General features: G+C 37.7%; 1 protein-coding gene across 1 annotated transcript in view; it reads left to right on the top strand.

Annotated features, from left to right (window-relative positions):
* thsd7aa (thrombospondin, type I, domain containing 7Aa) overlaps positions 1-22,827 on the top strand; it is a 133,639-nt gene that overhangs the window by 72,387 nt on the left and 38,425 nt on the right. Inside the window, exons 5-7 of the mRNA XM_081376742.1 lie at positions 2,953-3,108; positions 6,919-7,122; positions 17,678-17,872. Of these exons, the coding sequence (XP_081232868.1) occupies positions 2,953-3,108; positions 6,919-7,122; positions 17,678-17,872 (555 nt within the window). The remainder of the gene's footprint in view (positions 1-2,952; positions 3,109-6,918; positions 7,123-17,677; positions 17,873-22,827) is intronic.

A 22,827-nucleotide genomic window follows, 5' to 3' on the forward strand; every position in this document is an offset into this window, starting at 1 on the left:
GAGCCCGGGTTCTCCCAAGGTTTTTTTTTTTCTCCATTAGGTCACCTGATGGAGTTTTTCGGTTCCTTGCCACTGTTGCCTTAGGCTTGCTCAGTTGGGGATATTTGGGGATATTTAATTGAATTAATCAATCAACGATACTATTGATCAGCATTACCGAACGTAGACGTTCCACTAGAAACAAACATTGATGTATTGTTCTAATTTATTACTGTGAAGCTGCTTTGATACAACCTGTGTTGTGAAAAGCGCTATATAAATAAACTTGACTTGACTTGACTTGAAATTATAGAGAAATTATTCAGGATTTTTAGATAGATTCCTTCATTTAATGTGGGTCTAAACAGTTTGAAAATGCATTTTAATATGAACATTAGATTTGTTTGTATTAATAATGAATATTTCACATTATTTTTGTGTCTGACGGTGCTAACACATATTAAACGTAATTTCGAGGAAGTGGAAATGAAAGCAGGAGATGCACCTATGCATAGGTGAAAGCCTCTGAATTCATATCAGTCCCTCCTAACCTGTTATTTTTCATTTTCATGTTTTGTTTTGCCAGTAGCCAGTTGTGAAATATATTGTCCCCATGAATATGAAAGCATTGTTTGCGTTCCGAATTCATTTTCAATCATTTTGGGATTATGGATTCCTAAACCCATGTAATGAATGCCGGAATGAACACAAAAGTATGCATTTTACATATCAAAAGCAGCTTGTTGTCTTCCTCTCTCCCATCCGGCTTCCTGCTCGGCTGCTTGGGCCTGGGGAAGCTGTGCTTGATTTCCTCTCCCCGCGGGTGGCTTCAGACATTTAGAAAACAGGGGAAAGCAGCTGCTGTCACGATCTTTATCCATTAACACATCTCAGTCACAGAGAGCAGAACACAACAACAGTGTTCATTCGTTTCGGCTCGGCCGTGTCGCTCTATGGAATATAATCAATGTCGCACCCCGTCGTGGATCTTTATGAGATATTCAACGGCTTGGCTTTCTCACAGAGCATCCATGCAGCACTGCCCCGCAGGCAGGCCCGAGTTATTGATGATGATGATGATGATGATGATGGTGATGCAAGCAGGTGAATGTGTTGGTGGCTGTCAGACGGACAGAGGGACTGATGGGATACTTGTGCCATAATTAGGTCGTGGAAACCCTGGGTGGGCAAACAGCAGACCATCTGGCCTCCAAGTGAGCATTATGCCACCTGAACAAGGTCAACCTACAAGGAGAGGGTCATTAATCAGACTAGGTTAACAGGGACTGGGAGTCAGACAGGTTTTTACCCACTTCAATACCTCAACAGCACAATCACATCAAATCACAAACAAATACAAAGAGCATAGAGACAAGTGTGTTTGTGGGAATAAGGGAACTTGCATTTGCAAGTCAATTTGACATTTTTGGCCAATCAGTTTAGTCAATTTGACAGCTTTTTTTTTTGTGTCACTTTTGGAAGTAAATTCAGCTCGCTAAATTGAGCGTTTCAAAGGATGTTTGTCCCAGCGGAGCACTTCGCAAAACCCTTTTTAATTTCTGTTCAAAAAAAAGCTCATATAAATCATTAATGACTCCACAACTGGCCATGCAATCAATCATTTAGCTTACACTGAAAACCTACATACACACATGTATTAACCAAATGATTTTAGAAATGGCTCAAAGCGCAAAGCGAACACCTTTTGGACACGAAGCAATTTGCATGTGAATGAAGAGAAGATCCGTCAAAGGGTATCGACGGCAGATGTGTTGATGCACTGACCTTGCAGAAAGTCACCTATGGCTCGGAGCTGCACACACACTTACACTGAGTGCTTGTTACTGATAAAAAGAAAACAAGGACAAAAAGGGTCTTGGGAGATATCTAGCAAAACATGTACAATCAGAAACACTTATGAGAATGATGTTCATCATGTCATCTCTTCATGTTCTAATTTGAGTTTTATATTCATCATGGTTCATCATGGTTGCCACAAAAAATATTAAGCAGCACAAATGTTTTCAACAATACTAATAAGAAAATGTTAGAATGATTTCTGAAGCACCATGTGACTGAAGACTGGAATAATGATGCCGAAAATTCAAGCTTTGACATCACAAGAATTAATTACTTTTTAAATTGTATTCAACTAGAAAAAAGTTATTTTGAATTGTAATAATATTTCACAATTTTTACTGTATTTTTGATTAAATAAATTGGTGAGCATGAGACTTCTGCAAATCTTACAGACCCCAATTTTTTTAATCCGTAATGTATATAAAATACATATTATTTAAATGTATACTTTAGCTTAATTAAACAAGAAATTCATCTTCAGACTTTTTGCTATTTTTTGGAAATAATCAGGTCTTGACATTAACTTTATTGCTTACCAGCCACTGTGGCTAGTGGTTTTCCAAAGTTAGCCACCTAGCACTTTGTGTTACTGACTGTGTTTATGTGAATACTCACCATTTTGACATTATTTTGTGTGTATTTGACTGTTTAAGCACAATAAGTAGCAAAACAGAACTCAATTTAGTAATGATGTGGCTTATGTGCGCACACTTTGGGTGCAAGCACAAAATCTGCGGGAATGACTACAATTATGCAAGAAAGCGCAGCTGGTATTGTGAATGTATTCTGGTGAAAATTTTCAAATACAAATACATCTATATTTATAGATGTTTTTTTTCAACACTACATTGCACAGTTTATTATCTCAGATGTCTTTTTAAAAGATTACAACTGAAAAATGTATAAATTATATATAAAATTCAACCCACCAAAGTGTCTAGTAGGAGTGACTGTGTTACACCCCACTGCTGAAATGGGGTGTATGAGGTGTTGATGTCAAGCCCTGAAAATAATATACTTGTGTGTATATTGCATATTCTTCTCCCACATGAGGTACATCTACTGTATTTTTATACGGACTCTGTAATAATGTGCGTCTATGTGTCTCTTCAGCCTCGCGGCCAGTCAACAGTGACCTGTGTTTGGGCGTTTCTCCTAACACCACCCAGCTCTGCCAAATTCCCTGTCCTGTGGAGTGTGAGGTGTCCTCCTGGAGCGCATGGGGGCCCTGCACCTTTGAAAACTGCCAGGATCAGTCCACAAAGAAAGGTGAGCACAATCTTAGCTTGAACTATAGGACCAGTCCATCTTTTACAGTTTTGTATGGGTAGCAGTCATTTCACCTAAATCTCACTAAAACAGAACAGATCAATAAAACGTCCTCTTTCATTGTAAATCACATGATTTGTGTACGGGAAGCCTTTCAACGTATAACTCACACCGCCCCACCTCTCACCTCTATCTGCGCCATCAGCATCCGGGCCATAAACTTATCACCGCCTACTGGGGTAGAAGATTCATTGTCTCTGAGGTTTATGAACCAGGAGCATTGTAGAGGAAGCAACAAAGAAAAGGAACCCACGAAAAAAGAAAACATGTCACGAAAAAGAGAGAAACAAATCAAGGGTTAGATGTCTTCAAAGAGACTAACACAAGCTTCAAATGGTCTTTAGAAGGAACCGTATCTGTTAGATTCACAGGATGCCGGTTTACCGAATGCTGCTGACAGTTGTTACTGGTGTAGCAAAGGTGCTGGCATGCTGGCTGCTTTTCTCGTTAATTATGGCTGGGACAGCGACCCGTGCCATGACTAATGCATATTGACTCTTCCCTAATGAAGCGGCTCAAAAGGATAGGATGGGAGGAAATTCTCCACCATGCATCTTAATGATGAATTCTCTGAATCTGTGTTCCACTCACTCTTTTCAAATGCCACAGTTCCAATGCCCATACTTCATGCCATATAGCTGTAATGGCAGGCTTCTGCACTTTTTGTACCTCATTATTCAGGGAGATTAGGGCACAGATATATGTGTGTGTGTGTGTGTGTGTGTGGGTGTGTGTGTGTGTGTGTGTGTGTGTGTTTGGTATTTTTTATATATATATATATTAGAATATCATGGAAAAGTTTATTTATTTCCATAATTCCATTCAAAACGTTAAACTTCCATAGATTATAGATTCAGGGCCCACAACTTAAACGATTTCAAGTATTTAGTTGTTTATTTGTACCAGCTCATAAAACCCACGAAAACAGGATTTCAAAAAATTAGAATATTACATGAAATCACACAGTAATTAAACAGTAATACCATGGTCATTGAACCAGGTTTTGGTTCTTTTGGCAGTGTGGGCAGGTGCAAATCCTGCTGAAAAATGAAGGAAGCATGAAGTGCTCTGAAAATGTCCTGGTAGACGCTGCGTTGAGTGGACAGCACAGTGGACCAACACCAGCCGATGACATGGCTCCCCAAACCAACACAGACTGTGGAAACTTCACACTGGACTTCAAGCATCTTGGATTGTGTGCCTCTCCATTCTTCCTCCAGACTCTGGGACCTTGGTTTCCAAATGAGATGCAAAATTTGCTCTCATCAGAAAAGAGGACTTTGGTCCACTGTGCTTTATTACATCCAGAGTCAACGCAGCCGTCTACCAGGACATTTTCAGAGCACTTCATGCTTCCTTCATTTTCCAGCAGGATTTGCACCTGCCCACACTGCCAAAAGAACCAAAACCTGGTTCAATGACCATGGTATCACTGTGTAATTACTGTGTGATTTCATGTAATATTCTAATTTTTTGAAATCCTGAAAAAAAAAAAAAAAAAAAATGAGCTGGAAGCCCAAATTATGTACAAATTAACTACTAAATACTTGAAATCGTTTAAGTTGTGGGCCCTGAATCTATAATCTATGGAAGTTTAACGTTTTGAATGGAATTATGGAAATAAATAAACTTTTCCATGATATTCTAATTTTTTGGAAAGGGTCTGTGTATATATATATATATATATATATATATATATATATATATATATATATATATATATATATATATATATATATATATATATATATATATATATATATATATATATATATATATAATTTGTCAAACTTTAATAACTTTTAAACTTTTAATATCACTTGTTTAATACAGAAATAGGGTTTAATTTAGGGTTAATATCATTGTTTTCGATTTGCTTCTCTATAAAATAAAGTATAACGTATAATATAACATTATTTAAAATATTGTCAAATCACATTTTGGAATTAAATTTTAACCAAATTCTTTGGTGTGATGTCGCACAGCTACCAAATCCAATGCTGTCTTTCCTTTTACAAAGTGATGAATGTTGATTGATGCTGTTATAACCGTGGGACTGTTCTTTTTTAACATAGCTGTAATCTTTGTAATAGCCTGAACAAGTTGCAAAAATAAGCCTGATGGGAGATAAAGTATGAATTACCTGTGACATCTCAACCTAAAGCCCCAAATAATATGTCAGTGTACACATTAGACGTGATGATGACCCATGCGATTTTTTTGTATGGCTGTGCCTATTGTCTTTTTTTGATTACCAGGGGCTCATATGAAACTCAGTATCCTGCTTTTGTCTGATAAAGAGACAGAGGCAGCATACGCCATCAGACACCTCCGGGCTGACTGACAGAATGTGATACAATCCTCTTACACGCCATCAATGAGCTCTACACTGACCTTCTGATTAAATAAAAGCCAGAAGGAGAGAGCAGGACAGAAGTAATCAGAGAAAGGGACAACACTGGCATCTCCAGCTTTCTCCTAAAGGCCCCCCTCTCCCATATTACCTTATCGGCCCCAGACAGCAATGTGGATTAAACCATAGGCAAGGGACCAGCGACAGAGAGGGGAGGGCGATGGCAGGGTACATGTAGGTGACCTTGGCCTGGTCATGAGTCCAGTCCAAGGTCCCCCCCCCCCCCCTTTTTTTTTTTTATTCCTCTGGAGCCCTTTCCCTGCCCTTGAATGGGAATACCCCTGGCGTCAAAGCTTCTTCTGTATTAATGGATTGCTGCGTGCATTAGTCCCTTTGGAGAAAAGCAATCATAATGAAGGGAAGAATAATAATATTCATTATGATAAGCTGCTCCAGTAATTTATGTCATCTTGTGCACTTAATGGGCCAATATGTTTATTATAGTATTGGGTAATAATAATATGTAATATTAGGGTGATTGCGCAATAACACACTGTGACTGTTAAGAGGGTTAACACAAGGGGTTGCACCAACTAGTTGATTAGTTGGGTTGAAGTGGTGAGTTGGTTTCGACTAGCAGTGAACATCAAGAGGAAAATTCCTCGGCCCACAAATTGCGCCCTAGTTTCATTTCATTTAATTTTCCTTAAAGATTGTTATAAAAAAAATTATATATAGACTACAAATACAAAAATTTGGGGTCGGTAAGATTTGTTTTTGTAAGAAGTCTGTTGATTGATTTTCACCAGGGCTGCATATGTTTTATTTAAAAAAAACTGTAATATTGTAAAACATTATTACAATTTAAAATAACTTTTTTGTCATTCATTCCTGTGATGGCTAAGGTGAATTTTCAGCATCATTACCAGTCTTCGGTGTCTCATGATCCTTCAGAAATCACTCTAATTTGATGTTCAAGAAACATTTCTTATTATCAATGTTGAACACAGTTATTTTTGTGGAAACCATAATTCTTTAGAATTCTTTGATTAATTGAAAGTTCAAAACACCATTCATCACAAAATTTAATGTGCCCTTGCTGAATAAAAGTATTATTATAATAATAAAAAAGTCTGACACCATATTTTTGAATGCTCATGTATAAATTGTTCTATATAATATTATCTTTAATAATTCCCTGTAATGGCAAATATATTTGGAATTATGTGAAAGTGAAAGCTTGTTGAATTTGCAAGAAACAGCAGCAAGCAAACTGCATATTATGAGTCATTTGAATTGATAAACATCTACAAATTAATTACTTACACTGTTCACTAAATCATGTCAAGTCAACTTATTCAAGAATGACTTTGAGTGTCATCTATGTTGTTCAACAGGTTTCAAACTGAGGAAAAGAAGGATCATAAATGAGCCCACAGGTGGAACAGGGAATTGCCCGCACCTGACTGAGGCAATTCCCTGTGAGGAACCCAGTTGCTATGATTGGCTGCTGGTGAAGCTGGAGGAGTGTGTGCCTGACAATGACAAAGTATGCGGACCGGGAACCCAGAACCCACAAGTACAGTGCATCAACAGTGACAGTAAGTGATACGTACACCTTCATGGTCCTGATTCCATCCTTCATAATTATTCAAGCTAATTAAAAATCTTCGCCTGAATAGATTTTCTATTTAAGGGTCATGCCCAGGCGTGCACTGTGTCGTATGCAGCAACAAACCCAGATTGTTTTGTTCTCGTACAGCTGGGTCCATTCTTGAACTCTGTCCATAGGGCTTATGTTCTGGACTCATGCCCAATGCTGTAATTGCTGTTTTTGCACAGGCGGCTGGTAGGACTTCTCTATTGTTAGAGTGGCCAGAGGGGAAATTCAGAGCAATCAGAAGTGGCACTGCTGCCTTTTAGTCTTCTAAACACAAAGCCACATGTGCCGAGGCGGTCTACCGTCTAACCATCCCACAGGCACGAAACTATCCAATAGCTTTTGGATGTTATTGGCTTGACTGTGTACAAAGAAGCTAGGGAAACCAACACCAGCACCATCTGTGAGATCAGAGAAAAATACCGTTTACCTGGGGACAAGTACATGCCTGGATCTGTGACCAATAGCTGACACTGATGCCTCAATATACTGAAAGAGAGGACACCGGGGATGGTTGTAAAACGTTTTTGCTTTAACGTCTGATTTTTTTATAATGTGCATTTTGTTAAAGTGCCCCATTATGCTATTTTAAAGGTTCCTGATTTTGTTTTGCAATAGGTCTCCTGCAATAGGTTTACATGCATCCAAGATCAAAAAACACTTTCATTTTCTGATAATATACATTGCAGCATCACCTCTTTTCCCACAGCGTCTAAAACACTTCAATAAAGAATTAAGTCTCTTTTAACCCCTCCTTTCCGAGAGCATGCTCTGCTCTGATTGGTCAGATGGCCCATGTAGGAAGTGAGACTGGAATTAGTGACAGTATATTTCGGAAGTTCAAGGGTTAGTTCACCCAAAAATGAAAATTCTGTCAGTAATTACACACCCTAATGTTGTTCCAACCCCGTATGCTGACTTTCGTTCATCTTCGGAACACAAATTAAGATATTTTAATGAAATCTGAGTGCTGGCTCACTCCTCCATAGGCTTCTAAGACACTATGGGCCCTATCTTGCACCCAGCGCAATTGACTTTGTACACCAACGCATGTATCATTCCTATTTTGCACCCGCGCAAAGCGCCCTTTTCCCTCCACAGAAGCACGTCGCTAAACTAGGGAATGAACTTGCGCTCCCTGGGCGGTTCAGCGCAAAAAAGGAGGCGTGTTCCAGCGCAAACGTTCCTTCATGCTATTTTGCAGGTTTAAAAAACAATTGCGCCACTAACCAGGAAAAAATAGTTTAAAGTCAGTGGCGCGTTGCGCATGTTATTCATATGCTATTTTCTCTCATCTACACAGAAGCAGCAGTTTTCATTTTTGCAAATCATACATTATTACGATAGATAGATAGATAGATAGATTATCATACGCCTTTTTAACCGAAGTTAATTTGGGTGGGTTTCTCCATCCCCAACGTCCCTGACGAGAGTGTTGCTCTCCTTGGCTGTGAACCGCTCCTGGTGCGCGCCTGGCAAATCCGCCGTTATAATAGGAATCCGCTTTAGAACAAACGCGTCTGCTCTAGAGGTGGGCGATATATCGTTTAGACGATAATATCCAAATTGTTGTCTAGACGATATGCAAAATTGGGATATCGAATATTTCATAATTTGTACAATCCGACCCCCCAAACATGAAAAGAGCTGAAAGAAGTTAAAGAGAAAACAAATAACGCACACAATAACCTTCTAAACAATTATATGTAGCGATTTTTAATACTGTAGGGCAGTAGGCTACTATTTGCGGAAGCAACCTCCGAGTGGCCCAGCCCATGGTCCCGCGTCGTCAAAAACGCATACGTAAATTCGAAATAGTGCGCGCAGAAGCACATGCGCAAAACCGTTTTTAAAATGATATATGAATTATTTTTATTTTATCATATGTTATTTTACAAAAGGACATTTTACAAACCTACGTTTTGCGCATGTGCTCCTGCACGCACTTTTTCAGTCAGAACACAGCAATCAGAGGAGGACGCGCTGAAAACTGTAATGCTGTTCTCTTCCTTCATAACTCGTACTGAGAAGGTTTGAGTTGCAGAGGAATTTGTGACTGTTTCACCTGTTCAACCACATCAAAGTTTCGTAATTAGTAAGTCCGTGCTTTTTCTCTTCTTTTTTTCTTATGTGCTGAAGGGCCGCTGCGCCTTGGTGAAACGTTACGTGAAGAGCTCTTTTCCAAAACGCCATAAACCTAAAAAGCTGCCTCAAAGATCCACCAAAAGTAATGATTATGAATATGTAAAATATTGCAATAAGACATTTTAAATTGTTTATTAATTTCTGTGTCGGCTGCAAAGATGAAGTTGACGATAGGCTATAATGACTCGCGATCTTCGCAGTAGGCTGTGAACGCAACGGAGAAATGCACATTTATTAGGCTACATAGTTTTATTTTGTTTTGGATGGTTTTGTTTAGAACCAGCTTTCTGTAAATATATTTCACATTTTTTAGGCCTGTGAGGCGAGTAGGCTACGGTTCGGTTCATGATTATATAATCTCCAGTTCAAGCACCGGCGCCTTATGTTGTGATTGCTAGCCTATATTTATATTTATATTTATATTTATATTTAATTTTAATTTATTAAATCCAGGAAATTGGTTAATGAAAAATTTATTAAAATTAAGATACAATTAATACAAAACGAAATTCGTTTTAAAGAAAGGCTTTGTGCTTTTTGTTTTGAGGTCTCTGTGAAAGTTTGAAAGTCTTTAGTCTTTTTGCCGCTTTCAGAGCACTCGCGTCCATAATGGAGAACTGACACGTAATATTGTTTTTTCCTCATAAATGCAAACATGAAAAATAAAAGACAAGGGGGGGGGGATGGATGGATTTATAGCGTTTTGGGAAAAAATGGATGGATTTATAGCGTTTTGAAAATATTTTTTTTTTTTACTTTGAATTTATCATCAACAATATTGTTGTTTGATTTAATAATCACTGTTGCAAAAGGTGCCTAGTTCCGTTTTTTTTTTTTTTTTTGTAAGTGGAAAAAGATAGGGGCTTCCTCAGATTCTGTTTAGTTAGCTCCTTAATTGTTTCTTTTATAGCCTACATAGGTAAAATGCAGCAAGTCAAAAGACCAACTGGACCTTCTTTGCCAGTTTGCACACATTTCTTTGAAGGATGGCAAAAATATCGTCTGAATATCGATATCGAGATATTGGAAAAAAATATCGTGATATTCATTTTTGTCAATATCTCCCACCCCTACTCTGCTCTTAAAGGGAATGTGAGAAGACGCTCTGATTGGTTTATTTCAAGTTACGCCCAAACCACACCTATGAGTAATGAAACTCTTCAGACCAACCCATTTTAGATTTGCGCCTGGCGCAAGAGTCATTTATCCCGCCGGGAAAATAGCAACAGCGCCAAGACCCGCCCACAAAGTTACTTGCGCTTTGCGCTTTGACACTTGCGTTTCAGATCGTTAAAATAGGGCCCTATAACTTGCTGGCCCAGAAAATGTATTAAAGACATCGTTAATATAGTCCAAGTGACTCCAGTGGCTCAATCTTAAGTTTATAAAACGACGAGAATAAACGCCAGAGGAGAACTGGCCCCCGACTTTCTCCATTAGGTCACCTGATGGAGTTTTTCGGTTCCTTGCCACTGTTGCCTTTGGCTTGCTCAGTTGGGGATACTTAATTTGATTAATCGATTCAACAGTGCTATTGATCAGCATTACCAAACGTGGATGTTTTACACCAGAAACAAACACTGATGTACTAATTTATTTAATACTTTGAAGCTGCTTTGATACAATCTGTATTGTGAAAAGCGCTATATAAATAAAGTTGACTTGACTTGACTTGACTTGAATACTTTTTGTGCGCAAAAACAAACAAAAACGTACAAAACTTTTCATTTCCTTCTCTCTGGGCCTCGAGTCTTTACACATAGTGTTTTTACGTAGCGCGTCTGTGTTGCACATCACCACGCATCACACACATGACCAGCGTTGCCCAATAGTGAGCCTACGTGGTGACGTGCAACACAGACGCGCTGCGCAAAAACACTATATAAAGTCGTTATTTTTGTTTTGTTTTTGCGCACAAAAAGTTTTCTCGTCGCTTTATAAACTTAAGATTACGCCACTGGAGTCACTTGGACTATATTAACGATGTCTTTAATACATTTTCTGGGCCAGCAAGTTATAGTGTCCATAAGCCTGTGGAGGAGTGATCCAGCTCTCAGATTTCATCAAAAATATCTTAATTTGTGTTCCGAAGATGAACGAAGGTCTTACGCGGTTGGAACAACATGAGGGTGAGTAATTACTGACAGAATTTTCATTTTTGGGTGAACTAACCCTTTCAGAATCAGTTCATTATTTTAGGATACAATAACTGTATTTGGTGTGCACTTTGATCTTTAAAATTTTGTAGACCTTTTACTTTCACAAACATCTATACTACACACTACATGAAAGGTCATTTTCGAAAAAGCATAACATATAGGGACACTTTAAAGGGGGGGTGAAATGCTCATTTTCACTCAATCTCCTGTTAATCTTGAGTACCTATAGAGTAATATTGCATCCTTCATATCTCCAAAAAGTCTTTTGTTTTATTATATTTTTAATTGAAAGATTGGCTGTACCGAGTCTTTCCGGAAAAAAACGAGCGGCTGGGGGCGGGCCGTGTGGGCGAAGCTAAAGCTGTGCTAACGCGCCGAGCTAACAACACACAGAGACATTTGTTCAACAGTTTTACTCACCGTTCCAACGCACGACCGCGAACCTTTATCATTGTGACTGGTCGATCCTTAAGCATTAGACGATCTGCAAATCCATCGATCTGGGCTTTGTTTATAAAACAATCATCGTCGAAATGCAGGGAACAACAGTCTATCACAACTCCGTTTATGCTCAGGAAAACAAACTCCATCCACGGGTGCCTTAACGCTGGGTTCTTTGGGAATCTGTGCAGGGTTGTCTTGCCCTGGCAACCAAAAACACACATCTTTGGTGACATTGACTTCCCAAAAGCCGGGCAGGGCGCTTTGATGGCGAACTGCTTTCACTCTCTTGCTCTGTTTTACGAGTGCGCGCGCGCCCGCGATCTTACCGGAGAAGTGCCCTTAGGACCCATATAAGGAAATTCCGCCCTCTCTTACGTAAGACAGAGCCATACTCGAAAAAAACTTTCCGAAACTTGTGACAAACCGGAAGGACAATTTTTGGAACAAAAATACTCCTTCAAACGTACAACTTAACTTTTGAAACTTTGACCATGTTTAGCATGGGAATCCAACTCTTTAACAGTGTAAAAAACTCAGTATGCATGAAACAGTAATTCACCCCCCCTTTAATAAAATGTAATTGTTCAAAAATATTTTTATACCAACCCCCATAAAATCCTCCACTATCTCCATACCATTTTATTTTAATTTAAGTATTACTTAGTATTTAAGTATTTTAAAAGGTAAAAAATAAATAAATGAAAAATAACGTTAACATTTTATTCTACAACAACAAACAAGTAAATGTTTTTAAACAAATACACTACCGTTCAAAAGTTTGAGTCAGTAAGATTTTACACTTTGACATTCAATTGATCAAAAGAGACATGCAGTAAAAATATTGATAATGTGAAATATTTCACATGCTGTTCTTTTAAACCTGAAAAAATGTAATAGTTTCCACAGAACATTGATAATAATAAGCAATGTTTCTGGAGCAGCAAATCAGCATATTAATGATTCCTGAAGGATCATGTGACACTGAAGACTGGAGTAATGATGCTGAAAATTCAGCCTTTTATTTACAGGAATAAATTACGTTTTAAGATATATTAAAATAGAAAACAGTTACTTAAAATGGTAATTATATTTCACAGTATTAGCCTACTGTTTTAACTGTATTTATTTTTGATCAAATAAATACAGCCTTGGTGTGCATATGGGATTTATTTTTAAAACAATAAAAAATCGACCCCAGACTTTTGAATGGTAGCATTCACAAACAAACATGAAGAACATAAAGCACACATAATCTAATATTGCTTGAGGTTGGTTTGAGAGTTATTACATTGTTTGAGAAGCTTTTATCCGAAGCCACTTATATATCTAATTATGCAGAGCTGGAAAACCTCTCGTCTGTCTTGGTTTTGATCTATATTATTTACAGAGCCTATAACTTCATAGATTTTTGAGAAGTGAAATGACCCAGCTATGTTGTACTAACAATTTCTTTTTAATGGGATTTTATGGATGAACACTTCTCTCTGGTTGATGAGGGAGCAAAATTCAGTGCCGCCAACCTGATTCATCCGATCTAATTCATTTAATATAATAGTGAATATTAAGGAATGAAGTGGAAAGCCTGTCTCCAACATGTGGAAGTAAAATAGGTTCATTCAGTGAGCTTATCAAAAATAATTAACCTTAAATTAATGTGGATATGAGGGACAAGTAGGATATTCACTTTTTAAAATACAACCGGCAACTCTGTGACTTCTTTCCTTATTGTTAATGTCTTGTCTGGATGTGCGACACGACTCGGCTTGCATTAATGAATCAATTATGAGCGCGCGCTGTAATTGTATTTTACATCCTCACATTTCGCTCCTTGTTCCAGTAAATTTCAGTGTGCGGACATGGCAATTACTGCGACATTCCAGAACCTCAGCATTCACATCGCTAATGAGGACTCGGGGGAGAGAGAAAGAGAGCGAGAGAGGCGGTGTGCATGTGTGTGTGTGTGTAACTCAATCAGTTTTGCAAGGCTCATAATCAGCATCCCATTCACACCAACTGAAGGTGTCATACTGTCTGTGCCTCAGCTGTCACCACGGCGATGACTGACACCCCCCACCGGGCCTTCATACGAACCTCATCGCCTAGACAGTTACCCTGAGACCTTCCTTAACATGCCATGTGGAACCACTGTACTTTGTACAGTATAGCGGTCTGATTCTATAGCTGTAGCTGCCTGTATATTAATTAAACAGTTTGATGATTAATTTATTAACTAAAGAAACTGATCACCCTGTATTAACCCTAAAATGCATAGCTAACTTTTCTCCTCTTAAATATACTGTATATGTGGGTCAAAGTGGTCCGGCATGTATAAATATGATGCAAAGCACTGCTGATTTTGTCATTGATATGGTAATTTAATGATTTGGGCTGCCGTTTGTGGGTCAGATTTTGTCTGGGGACCCAAATGCCTTAATTAACATACCAAATATCTCATTCCAAACCTGTATGGCTTTCTTTCTTCTGTAAATGAAAAAAAGAAGAAAATTTTAAGGATGTTTCTACTGAACAAAACAACAACAGACCCCACTGACTTTCATTATATGGCTAAAATATCTTCTTCTGTGTTTCACAAAATGAAGAAAGTCATATAGGTTTGGAATGACATGAGGCTGAATAAATTATTTATGAATTTTCATTTTTGGGTGAAGTTTTTGAGTGCAACAGTCGAGTTCCGGAAGTAAAAACTAAAGATAACCTTACGAGGATATTCAGTGTTATTTGCTGATGTTAAATGCGTCAGCCCACATTATTTCAACTTAGTTTTATAACAGTTGTGTTTAACAGTGGAATTTGTGGTGAAAAACTACATTACCCATGATGCTGTACAGAAAATTCCACAAATCAGAGAGTCGAAACAAGCATTCCTATAATAATATATGTATAATATATATTTAAATCCCTATGGGAGAAATAAATGGAAAATTCTTCTGGAACCAATGCCGCTGAAAAATTGGGCGGACACTGTCTTTAATATTGCCTATTCTCTGCCATTACTGTACATTTATAACAATAAATGACCAACATATACAATGTAAGAGTTTTAATGTAATACCTTTTAATGTGAAATAGACAAATACGAAAACTGTTAGATCACATGACCTGTAAATTCAGAAAGTATCCATTTTCATCCAATTATATCCTTACACCCAAATGAATAAATAGTATTTGAATGCACTATAGAGAGTGCAGAATCCAAAAACTGTAAGAAACAAAGGCCATTACTCTGTTCCTCCCTAGCCACAGGCTTGCTGCAACATGTTGACCCATTTAAGTCCAGATACCTTGCTCTAGTGAGGAATAATATGATTTGTTCAAGGTCACCTCTTTCTTTGTCCTGCCTCGCAGACGGGTAGATGGTGAATATGTTGTTCTGGCACCGGCGCAGAGGCGCCTGTATAAGTGAAATTAACTCTGTTAGAGTCAGTCTGCATTTAGCTGAACTCCCTCTCTCCCTCATTAACTTTGAGAAGAGTAGTGTGCAGCCTCATCACAATGTGACAGCGCTCAATAGACGAAATGTCAGATGCTGTCTGGTTCTTTTCCATCAGGGGACAGTCAGACGCAGGTGAGGTTTAACACATCTGAGATGTATAAGGGCTAGACGTACAGCTGATATTACGTTTCCCCCAGCATGTTCTCATTGAGTTATTCATGAGGACAGTTGATTTGTTTTTCCTCGAGTCTGAAGGATTTGTGAGGAGTGCCTTGTGTGTAGGATTTTATTTTATTTTATTTTATTTTATTTTATTTTATTTTATTTTATTTTATTTTATTTTATTATTTTTTTTATTATTTTTTTATTTTTATTTTTAGCTAATGATCAGCTTAGACTGGTTACTTTGTTTAAAAACACAGCTATCAGCTTAACATGGATATTGTATGCTCTATAAATATGTGGTTGTGAGGTTATTATTATTTTTTTGGACTCAGCCAAGTTGGTGTATTTTAGTGTATTAAGATCCTCTTTGTCTTGTTTTTCAAATTAAACCTCTGAAAAGCAAATGAATGTTTGTAATGGACTGTAATGATTTTTTCCTGGTGTGAAATGCGTCCTCTTGGATGTGTATCAATGCCAGCAGTGTGAGGATGTGTAACTCTTTCCCACCCCCAGTCTCAACGCTCTCTCCTCATTGTTCCCTAGTGCCTCCCCTCTTCTCTCAATTATTGATTCCTGTTGTCTGGTGCTGATGAGAATAGATCTGTTGTGTCCCATGGGGTCATGCAGTGTCATCTGACTCAGTGGGTTTTCTGTCACTTTGGGCTCTTTTTCAGGGTGGGGTTCACCGATCGATTTAGGGGCTGGTGCGGTGCACGATCCACAGAGGGGTTGGTGTCCAAAACTAGGTCTTTCAGATGACCTCTATGAGCAAATTATGGTTTTGTTTTTAGTTTGGTTTGCTTTGTTGTTTTGTTTTGATTGTTTTCTTTGAATTTTGCTTGCTTTGTTTTTTGTTTTTGTTTGGTTGTGCTATTTTATGTTTGTGTTGCATTGCTTTGTTGCATTGCTTTTCAAAAAGTACGTTTTTGCTTTGTTTTTTTTTTTATGTTTGTGCTTTTGGTTGTGCTTTTTTATGTTTGTTTTGCATTGCTTTGTTTTTTGTTTTTGTTTGGTTGTGCTTTTTTATGTTTGTTTTGCATTGCTTTGTTTTTTTGTTTTTGTTTGGTTGTGCTTTTTTATGTTTGTTTTGCATTGCTTTGTTTTGTATTTTGTTTTGTGTTTTTTGTGTGTTTTTTATATTTGTTTTGCATTGCTTTGGTTTGTTTTTTGTTTGTGATATTTTTGTTAGCTTTGTTTTTGTATTTTTTTTTCTGATTTGGTTCAGAAAACCAAATTTTTTTGGTGTTTTCTGTTTTGTTTGTTTAATTAATGAAACAAATCTTAATCCTCTCAAGTACTCATTTGAGCACGTCAGAATGTTAATGATACAGTTACAGTGGATAAATTGGCTAGAATTTCATGTTATTGCAAACATCTCAGAATCATCTCTTTCTGTCATTCGCTTATAGTTATTTTACTTATACTCTGTTATTCTGCTTTATATTGCAAACTTTTAATTGTGATCATGTTATTTTTATTTCATTATCATAATCATAAACAGACCAGTGTGTAGCGCAAATAGTTTTATCACTTACAACACTTTGTTATTCTTAATTATTTACCTATAGGCTAATGAATAGAATAAGAAATCTCACACTTGAAAAAAAGCTTACTTTTGTGTTGCAAAATAAGGTGGATAGGGGATGTGCCCAGCCTTATAAATGTAGTCTTGAATTTGATCAACGGCCCTGTTTGTGCATATATACTACTGTTTAAGCAGAGTGTTAATGTGTAAAGGAGTACGTTTTCCTTAGTGTTTTTGTGCACAGTCTTGAATAGAGTAGATTTGACAGCACTTGGCTGTGGATCACATGCACTGTATGAATTCCTTGTGTGGTTAGATTTATGCACAGTGACGTGTATTAATGTTCACACAATTTAACACTGCATCAAATGAATTAAATTTCCCTTTTAGGAACCTGTTGGTGTCTTTTTATTTTTTTTATTTTTTTTTTTGAGGATACAAAATTTGTTACACTTTGCCCTATCATTGTGGTTTCTAATTTGTTACAGTGTGACCTGTCATATTCATTTGGTTCCATATCAGCTTACACATAATGTTTGCTAGTCCATTGGCATCCTTATTTTGGACATGAGATTATAACAGACCCGTGTTTTGCTGTTTCCAGGTGAATACGTGGACCGGCAGCTGTGTCGGGATGCCATCCTTCCCATGCCTGTCCTGTGTGAGGTGTCCTGCCCCAAAGACTGTGTGCTCAGTCCCTGGACTTCCTGGTCTCTGTGTTCCAACACCTGCTCAGGGAAGAACACCGAGGGCAAGCAGACCAGAGCACGCTCCATTTTGGCCTACGACTCAGGAGACGGTAGGGTTTTTACCATTATCCAACCACTTATACCCCGTTTCCACCAAAATGGTGCAGATTCTTGTGTAAGAGCTGGTGCTCGGACAGGAGATTTGCGAACGTCTCTTAGAACTAGATTTCCAATGCCGAACAATGATGTACCTTAGTATGTTACTATATATGCACATTGCAGTTATTGTTTATGAGACTTATGAGTATAAAAACACATTTTAACATGGAAGCTATTTAATTACGCATCTATATGATATCGCAGGCTTCTTTTGATGCGACAGTGAGAAGTTAAAATTAATAAAATTCATAATAATCAGTTCATACATATTTGGGAATAATATTTTATGGTTCAACATTTATGGTCAGTAAGATTTTTTAAGAAAAGTTTATTGTGCTCACTAAGGCTGCATTTATATGTTAAAAAATACAGTAACATACAGTAATATTGTAAAATATTCTTACTATTTAAATTAACTATATTTATTTTAATACATTTTAAAATCTGATTTATGCCTGTAATCAAAGCTGAATTTTCAGCATAATTACTCCAGTCTTCTTCAGTGTCACATGATCCTTCAGAAATCATTATAATAGGCTGGTTTGTTGCTCAAAAACATTTATTACTATAATCAGTGTTGAAAACAGTTGTGCTGAGTAATAATTTTGTTAAAACAGTAATATTTGTTTTGATGAATAGAAAGTTTAAAAGAATAGCATTTATTTGAATATATATATATATATATATATATATATACTGAAATTATTATAAGGTATAATATTTAATAAGGTAAATATCCTTCATTTCTTTAAATATATATATATATATATTATAACCCCAATCTTTTTCTATTTTAGCATTTTTTGCCGTCTTTATGCCAAACCAAACTTATTTTGGTGCAACATTAAGAAGTTTTAAAATTCATAAGCACCGATTCAAACATATGATGCTTGTAAATAATATTCTATTTTAGACCCAGAGAGTTTTACTGAAAACATGTGTGACATTTTTATTCAGCAATTTTGACAACAGGTCACAGTCGATTTTTCTGACCTGCATCTTTCAATTTTCCTAGTTTACCATAAAGCATTGCTTTACTTGATGCACTATGTGCAACATGAGCTTTCTTTTCCTCAGAGCATCCGGCTGAAAAAAGTGTTTAACATTACAGACCTTTCTATGATTCATATTTGAATGAATTATTGAATCATCTAGATGAGGTGCAAAACTAGACTGTTTTGCAAAGGTCTCTACAAAGATTTCTGCTTCCTTAGATATAATCACTACCGTTATGTTCTACGGTTGTGGATTTATATCCATGCAGATTTTCAAGTAGACATGAGCAGATTATGAATATTTTACCGCATATACCTCCCTTATGTTAGTTTAACTTTCTTCCATGTGAGCGGCTTAAAAACGCCGCCCATAACAGGTAATAAGGGTCTCTGAGCATTAAGTGATTCAAACCTCAGGTGAGCTCAGGCTGTAAGTGTGTATCTGATGTGTAATAGACTGATGGATAAGTGGTTGCTTTGGGCTAAAACCTCTTCCTTCCCTCCACCACTCACCAGCCAGAAATCCATTTCCACAAATATGCAGCTTGAGGGAACAGGACTTGCACTTCTGACTGAGAGCAAATCGGCTTGGTTTGCTCCATCATTTTTACGGTCATTCTAGTGCTATAATCAAAGGCAGTGTGTTTGGTGCATCTGTGGAGTGGGATTGCTTTATATATTACAGTTTTTTTTAGCACAAATATATGGTCACATATGTGCAATGACGCGTTCTGCCCTGTGGCGAATTGTGCTACGTGCTGTGGTACTCTATTAGCCTTCAAACGATGCAGGAGACGGTGCACCGAATTGATGACAAGCGTCTGAGAAAGCAGATGTGTGCTGACAGTAGCATGAAGTTTAGTAGATCCTGTTCTGCTTGCCATCAGTCTCTGTGTGAGATTAGGGTGAGAATAGCATGAAGCAATGGTCATTTCGCTGTCCATGTTGTGCATGAAGAATGAACAGGAGGAACACCTACAGTAGCTGTCTCAGTAGGAATAGAAATGTACAATCCCACTCCAGTTACCTCATTTTAGTCTATGGAGTATATAGGTTGTGAGGGCCTCATAGAAAAGAGGTTCCAAGAGCTGCAAAATGGGTGCCAAGGACAATTTGAAAGAGACATTTGTTTTTGTTTTTTAGAAGAAAAAAAAGAAAAAAAAAGTTGCCAAGTAAACATGTAAACTTAAATGCATAGTTCACCCAAAAATGACAATTAATTACTCCCCCTAATGTCTTACCAAACCTGTAAGACTTTCGTTCATCTTCGGAACACAAATGAAGATCTTTTTGATGAAATCTGAGAGCTTTCTGTCCCTCTGTTGACAGCTACGCAACTACCACTTTGATGCTTCAAAAAGTTCATAAAGAGATCGTAAAACTAATCCATATGAATTGAGCAGTTTAGTCCGAATTTTCTGAGGAGACTCGATCCCTTTATATAAGGAACATATATAATTTAGTCTTTTATTCACATTTTAACATTGATCAGCGAACATAAACAGAAGCTCAACCAAACTTGGTTGATGCGCGAGAACAAACCTTTTGTAAAAGCTCAAGAATGAACCTCGTTGGTTCTTGTGGAAGCTCAAACGTTCTGCGTAACACGAGAATGAACCTCATTGATTCTCGCACATCAAGCGAACATGCATGAGCTTCCGTTTACCGCAACTGATGTGTGAGTTGATGAATGTTTATATGTGAATAAAAGCCTAAATTAAATCTTCATCATATAAAACGAAATTTGAACTAAACCACTCAATTTATATGGATAAGATATATGATCTCTTATGAAGCTCTCAGATTTCATCAAAAAGATCTTCATTTGTTCACTTGTTTCTGTAGATGAACGAAATCTTATGGGTTTGGAACGACATGCGGGTTAGTAATTAATGACAGAATTTTCATTTTTAGGTGAACTATCCCTTAATTTGATTCATATTATTCATTGTTAAGATTATTAAAATAAATGTAATATGTTTGATGTAATATCGTTAACACATTTGCAGAATTTGATATTTCAATTTGCAATCTTTTGAACAGTAGTATATACACTAATCTGGAAAATATTTCAGATGACGTGGCTAGATCCATTTTATGTTCTTCATCTGACTGTAACAATTATAAAATTGTTTTTTAATGTGTTAAATTATTTGTAAACAATTTGTCAGTTATAACTTGCCACTATAATGGTTGCAACCAGTTGAGGCATAATGATACTAAATCAAATGTTGGGTCTCGAACTTGTAAGACGTATTTTTGGGCAGGTTGTACAGAACAGTTTTCAAGTCCAGTGGTGACACGATGTGTCTGTTTAGAGAGAGGTTCATAGATCACAGACTGAACTGTAGCACCGTTTCAGTTGCCAGTCCCTGAACCTTGTTCAGTGTCCTGGAAAAGTTTTCTCACTAGTGACAGCCTAGTGCAAATCAAAAGGATAACATTTTAATGGACCGTTAAAATATTTATGATTGTGCATTTTAATGCACGGTTACATATGTAACACATATTTGCTCTTTCTAAGTGAAGGGTTTGACTATTTCAAATGCACCACTTCTTCAGGATGTCGTGTAGGCATCACTGCGTTCTACGTCAAATGAAGATTAACACAAAATGAAATGTGGATGGCTGGAGCTGCAATATGAACTGCTGCTCTTAATGGTGCAAAGATGGACCAAGGACATGCAATTACTCTGAGCTGTGCACAGACTCACTTTTGTAATTGTACAAAGGATTAGTCTTCATCTGAGTCACAGGTCAATAAACAACCGGAGGGAGTGTTAATCCCCATTTGAAACAATGCGATTCTGGTGCAGCTTTTTGAAGCTCTGCTAATGCACTGCCCTGGCGTGCCCTGAACCACTATGAGATGCTTTGGAAGTCAAATAAACCCTCCTTTTGTAACTCTGAAGAGTTTTTTCTCTATTTCAGGGCCATTATGGTGGCCGTGACTAGCTGCTCACGGCAAGTGTTTTCTAATGGTTCTCACATGTCTAATGAAGTGTGTGATAATAGTCGATAACCTTTTTATAAACGAGCTACTGAAAGACTGTGTTCTGCATTGCTACAAGTCTATTTTTGGTGCTCTTGAAAAAGGAGCACTGCTTGATACATGGTTTGTCAATTTTTCTCATTCACTGGTTTACCATTTTCCCATTGATCGGTATGCGGTCGTTAAGACACACCATTGAGGTAATGGCTGACCACTCCGTAGGGATTCTAGTGCTTTGCGTGACTGCAGGTTGTAAAGAAAACCAAGCAATGCCTGGTTAATAAATTTGGGAACAGCTCTCATCCTGACAGAAATGGTTGTGGTCGCATCACACTTAGGGCCCTATCATACACCCGGTGCAATGCGGAGCCAGGTGCGACGCAAGTGTTTTTTGCTAGTTTCAGCCCGACGCAGTTATCATTTTCACATCCTGCGCCACGTTGTTTGAATAGCAAATGCATTTGCGCCCATTTGTGCACCCATGGGCATGCTGGTCTGAAAACGAGGTGTGTTCAGGCGCATTGTTGGCGCGTTGCTATTTTGAGGCAACAGACACAGACTGCACCACTGACCAACAAGAACCTGGTCTAAAGTCAATGGCGCAATATTGTTTTTTGTTATTATTTAAAGAGTGTGTTAGTATTATGCGCCTATACTTTGTCCCATAGATGGTCTGCTCACGCGCTTTAACCTCACGCACGAGCAGATCCGTTTCCTCGCTAGAGAAGCATTCAGTTTTTCCGCTTGCAAATTCCGCCATGTAAATATCGCATCCGCCATGGCGCGAGCTCAACTGGCTTTTAAAGGGAATGGGAGATGAGACTGTGATTGGTTTGTTGCACGTTACACCCACAAAACGCCCCCATTACTCAGTAAGAGAATAGGGACAACCCTTTTAGACCATGCGCCGGGTGAGCCA

The sequence above is a fragment of the Scardinius erythrophthalmus genome, assembly GCF_964197995.2.
Source record: "Scardinius erythrophthalmus genome assembly, chromosome: 10".
NCBI classification, from domain to species: Eukaryota; Metazoa; Chordata; class Actinopteri; order Cypriniformes; family Leuciscidae; genus Scardinius; species Scardinius erythrophthalmus.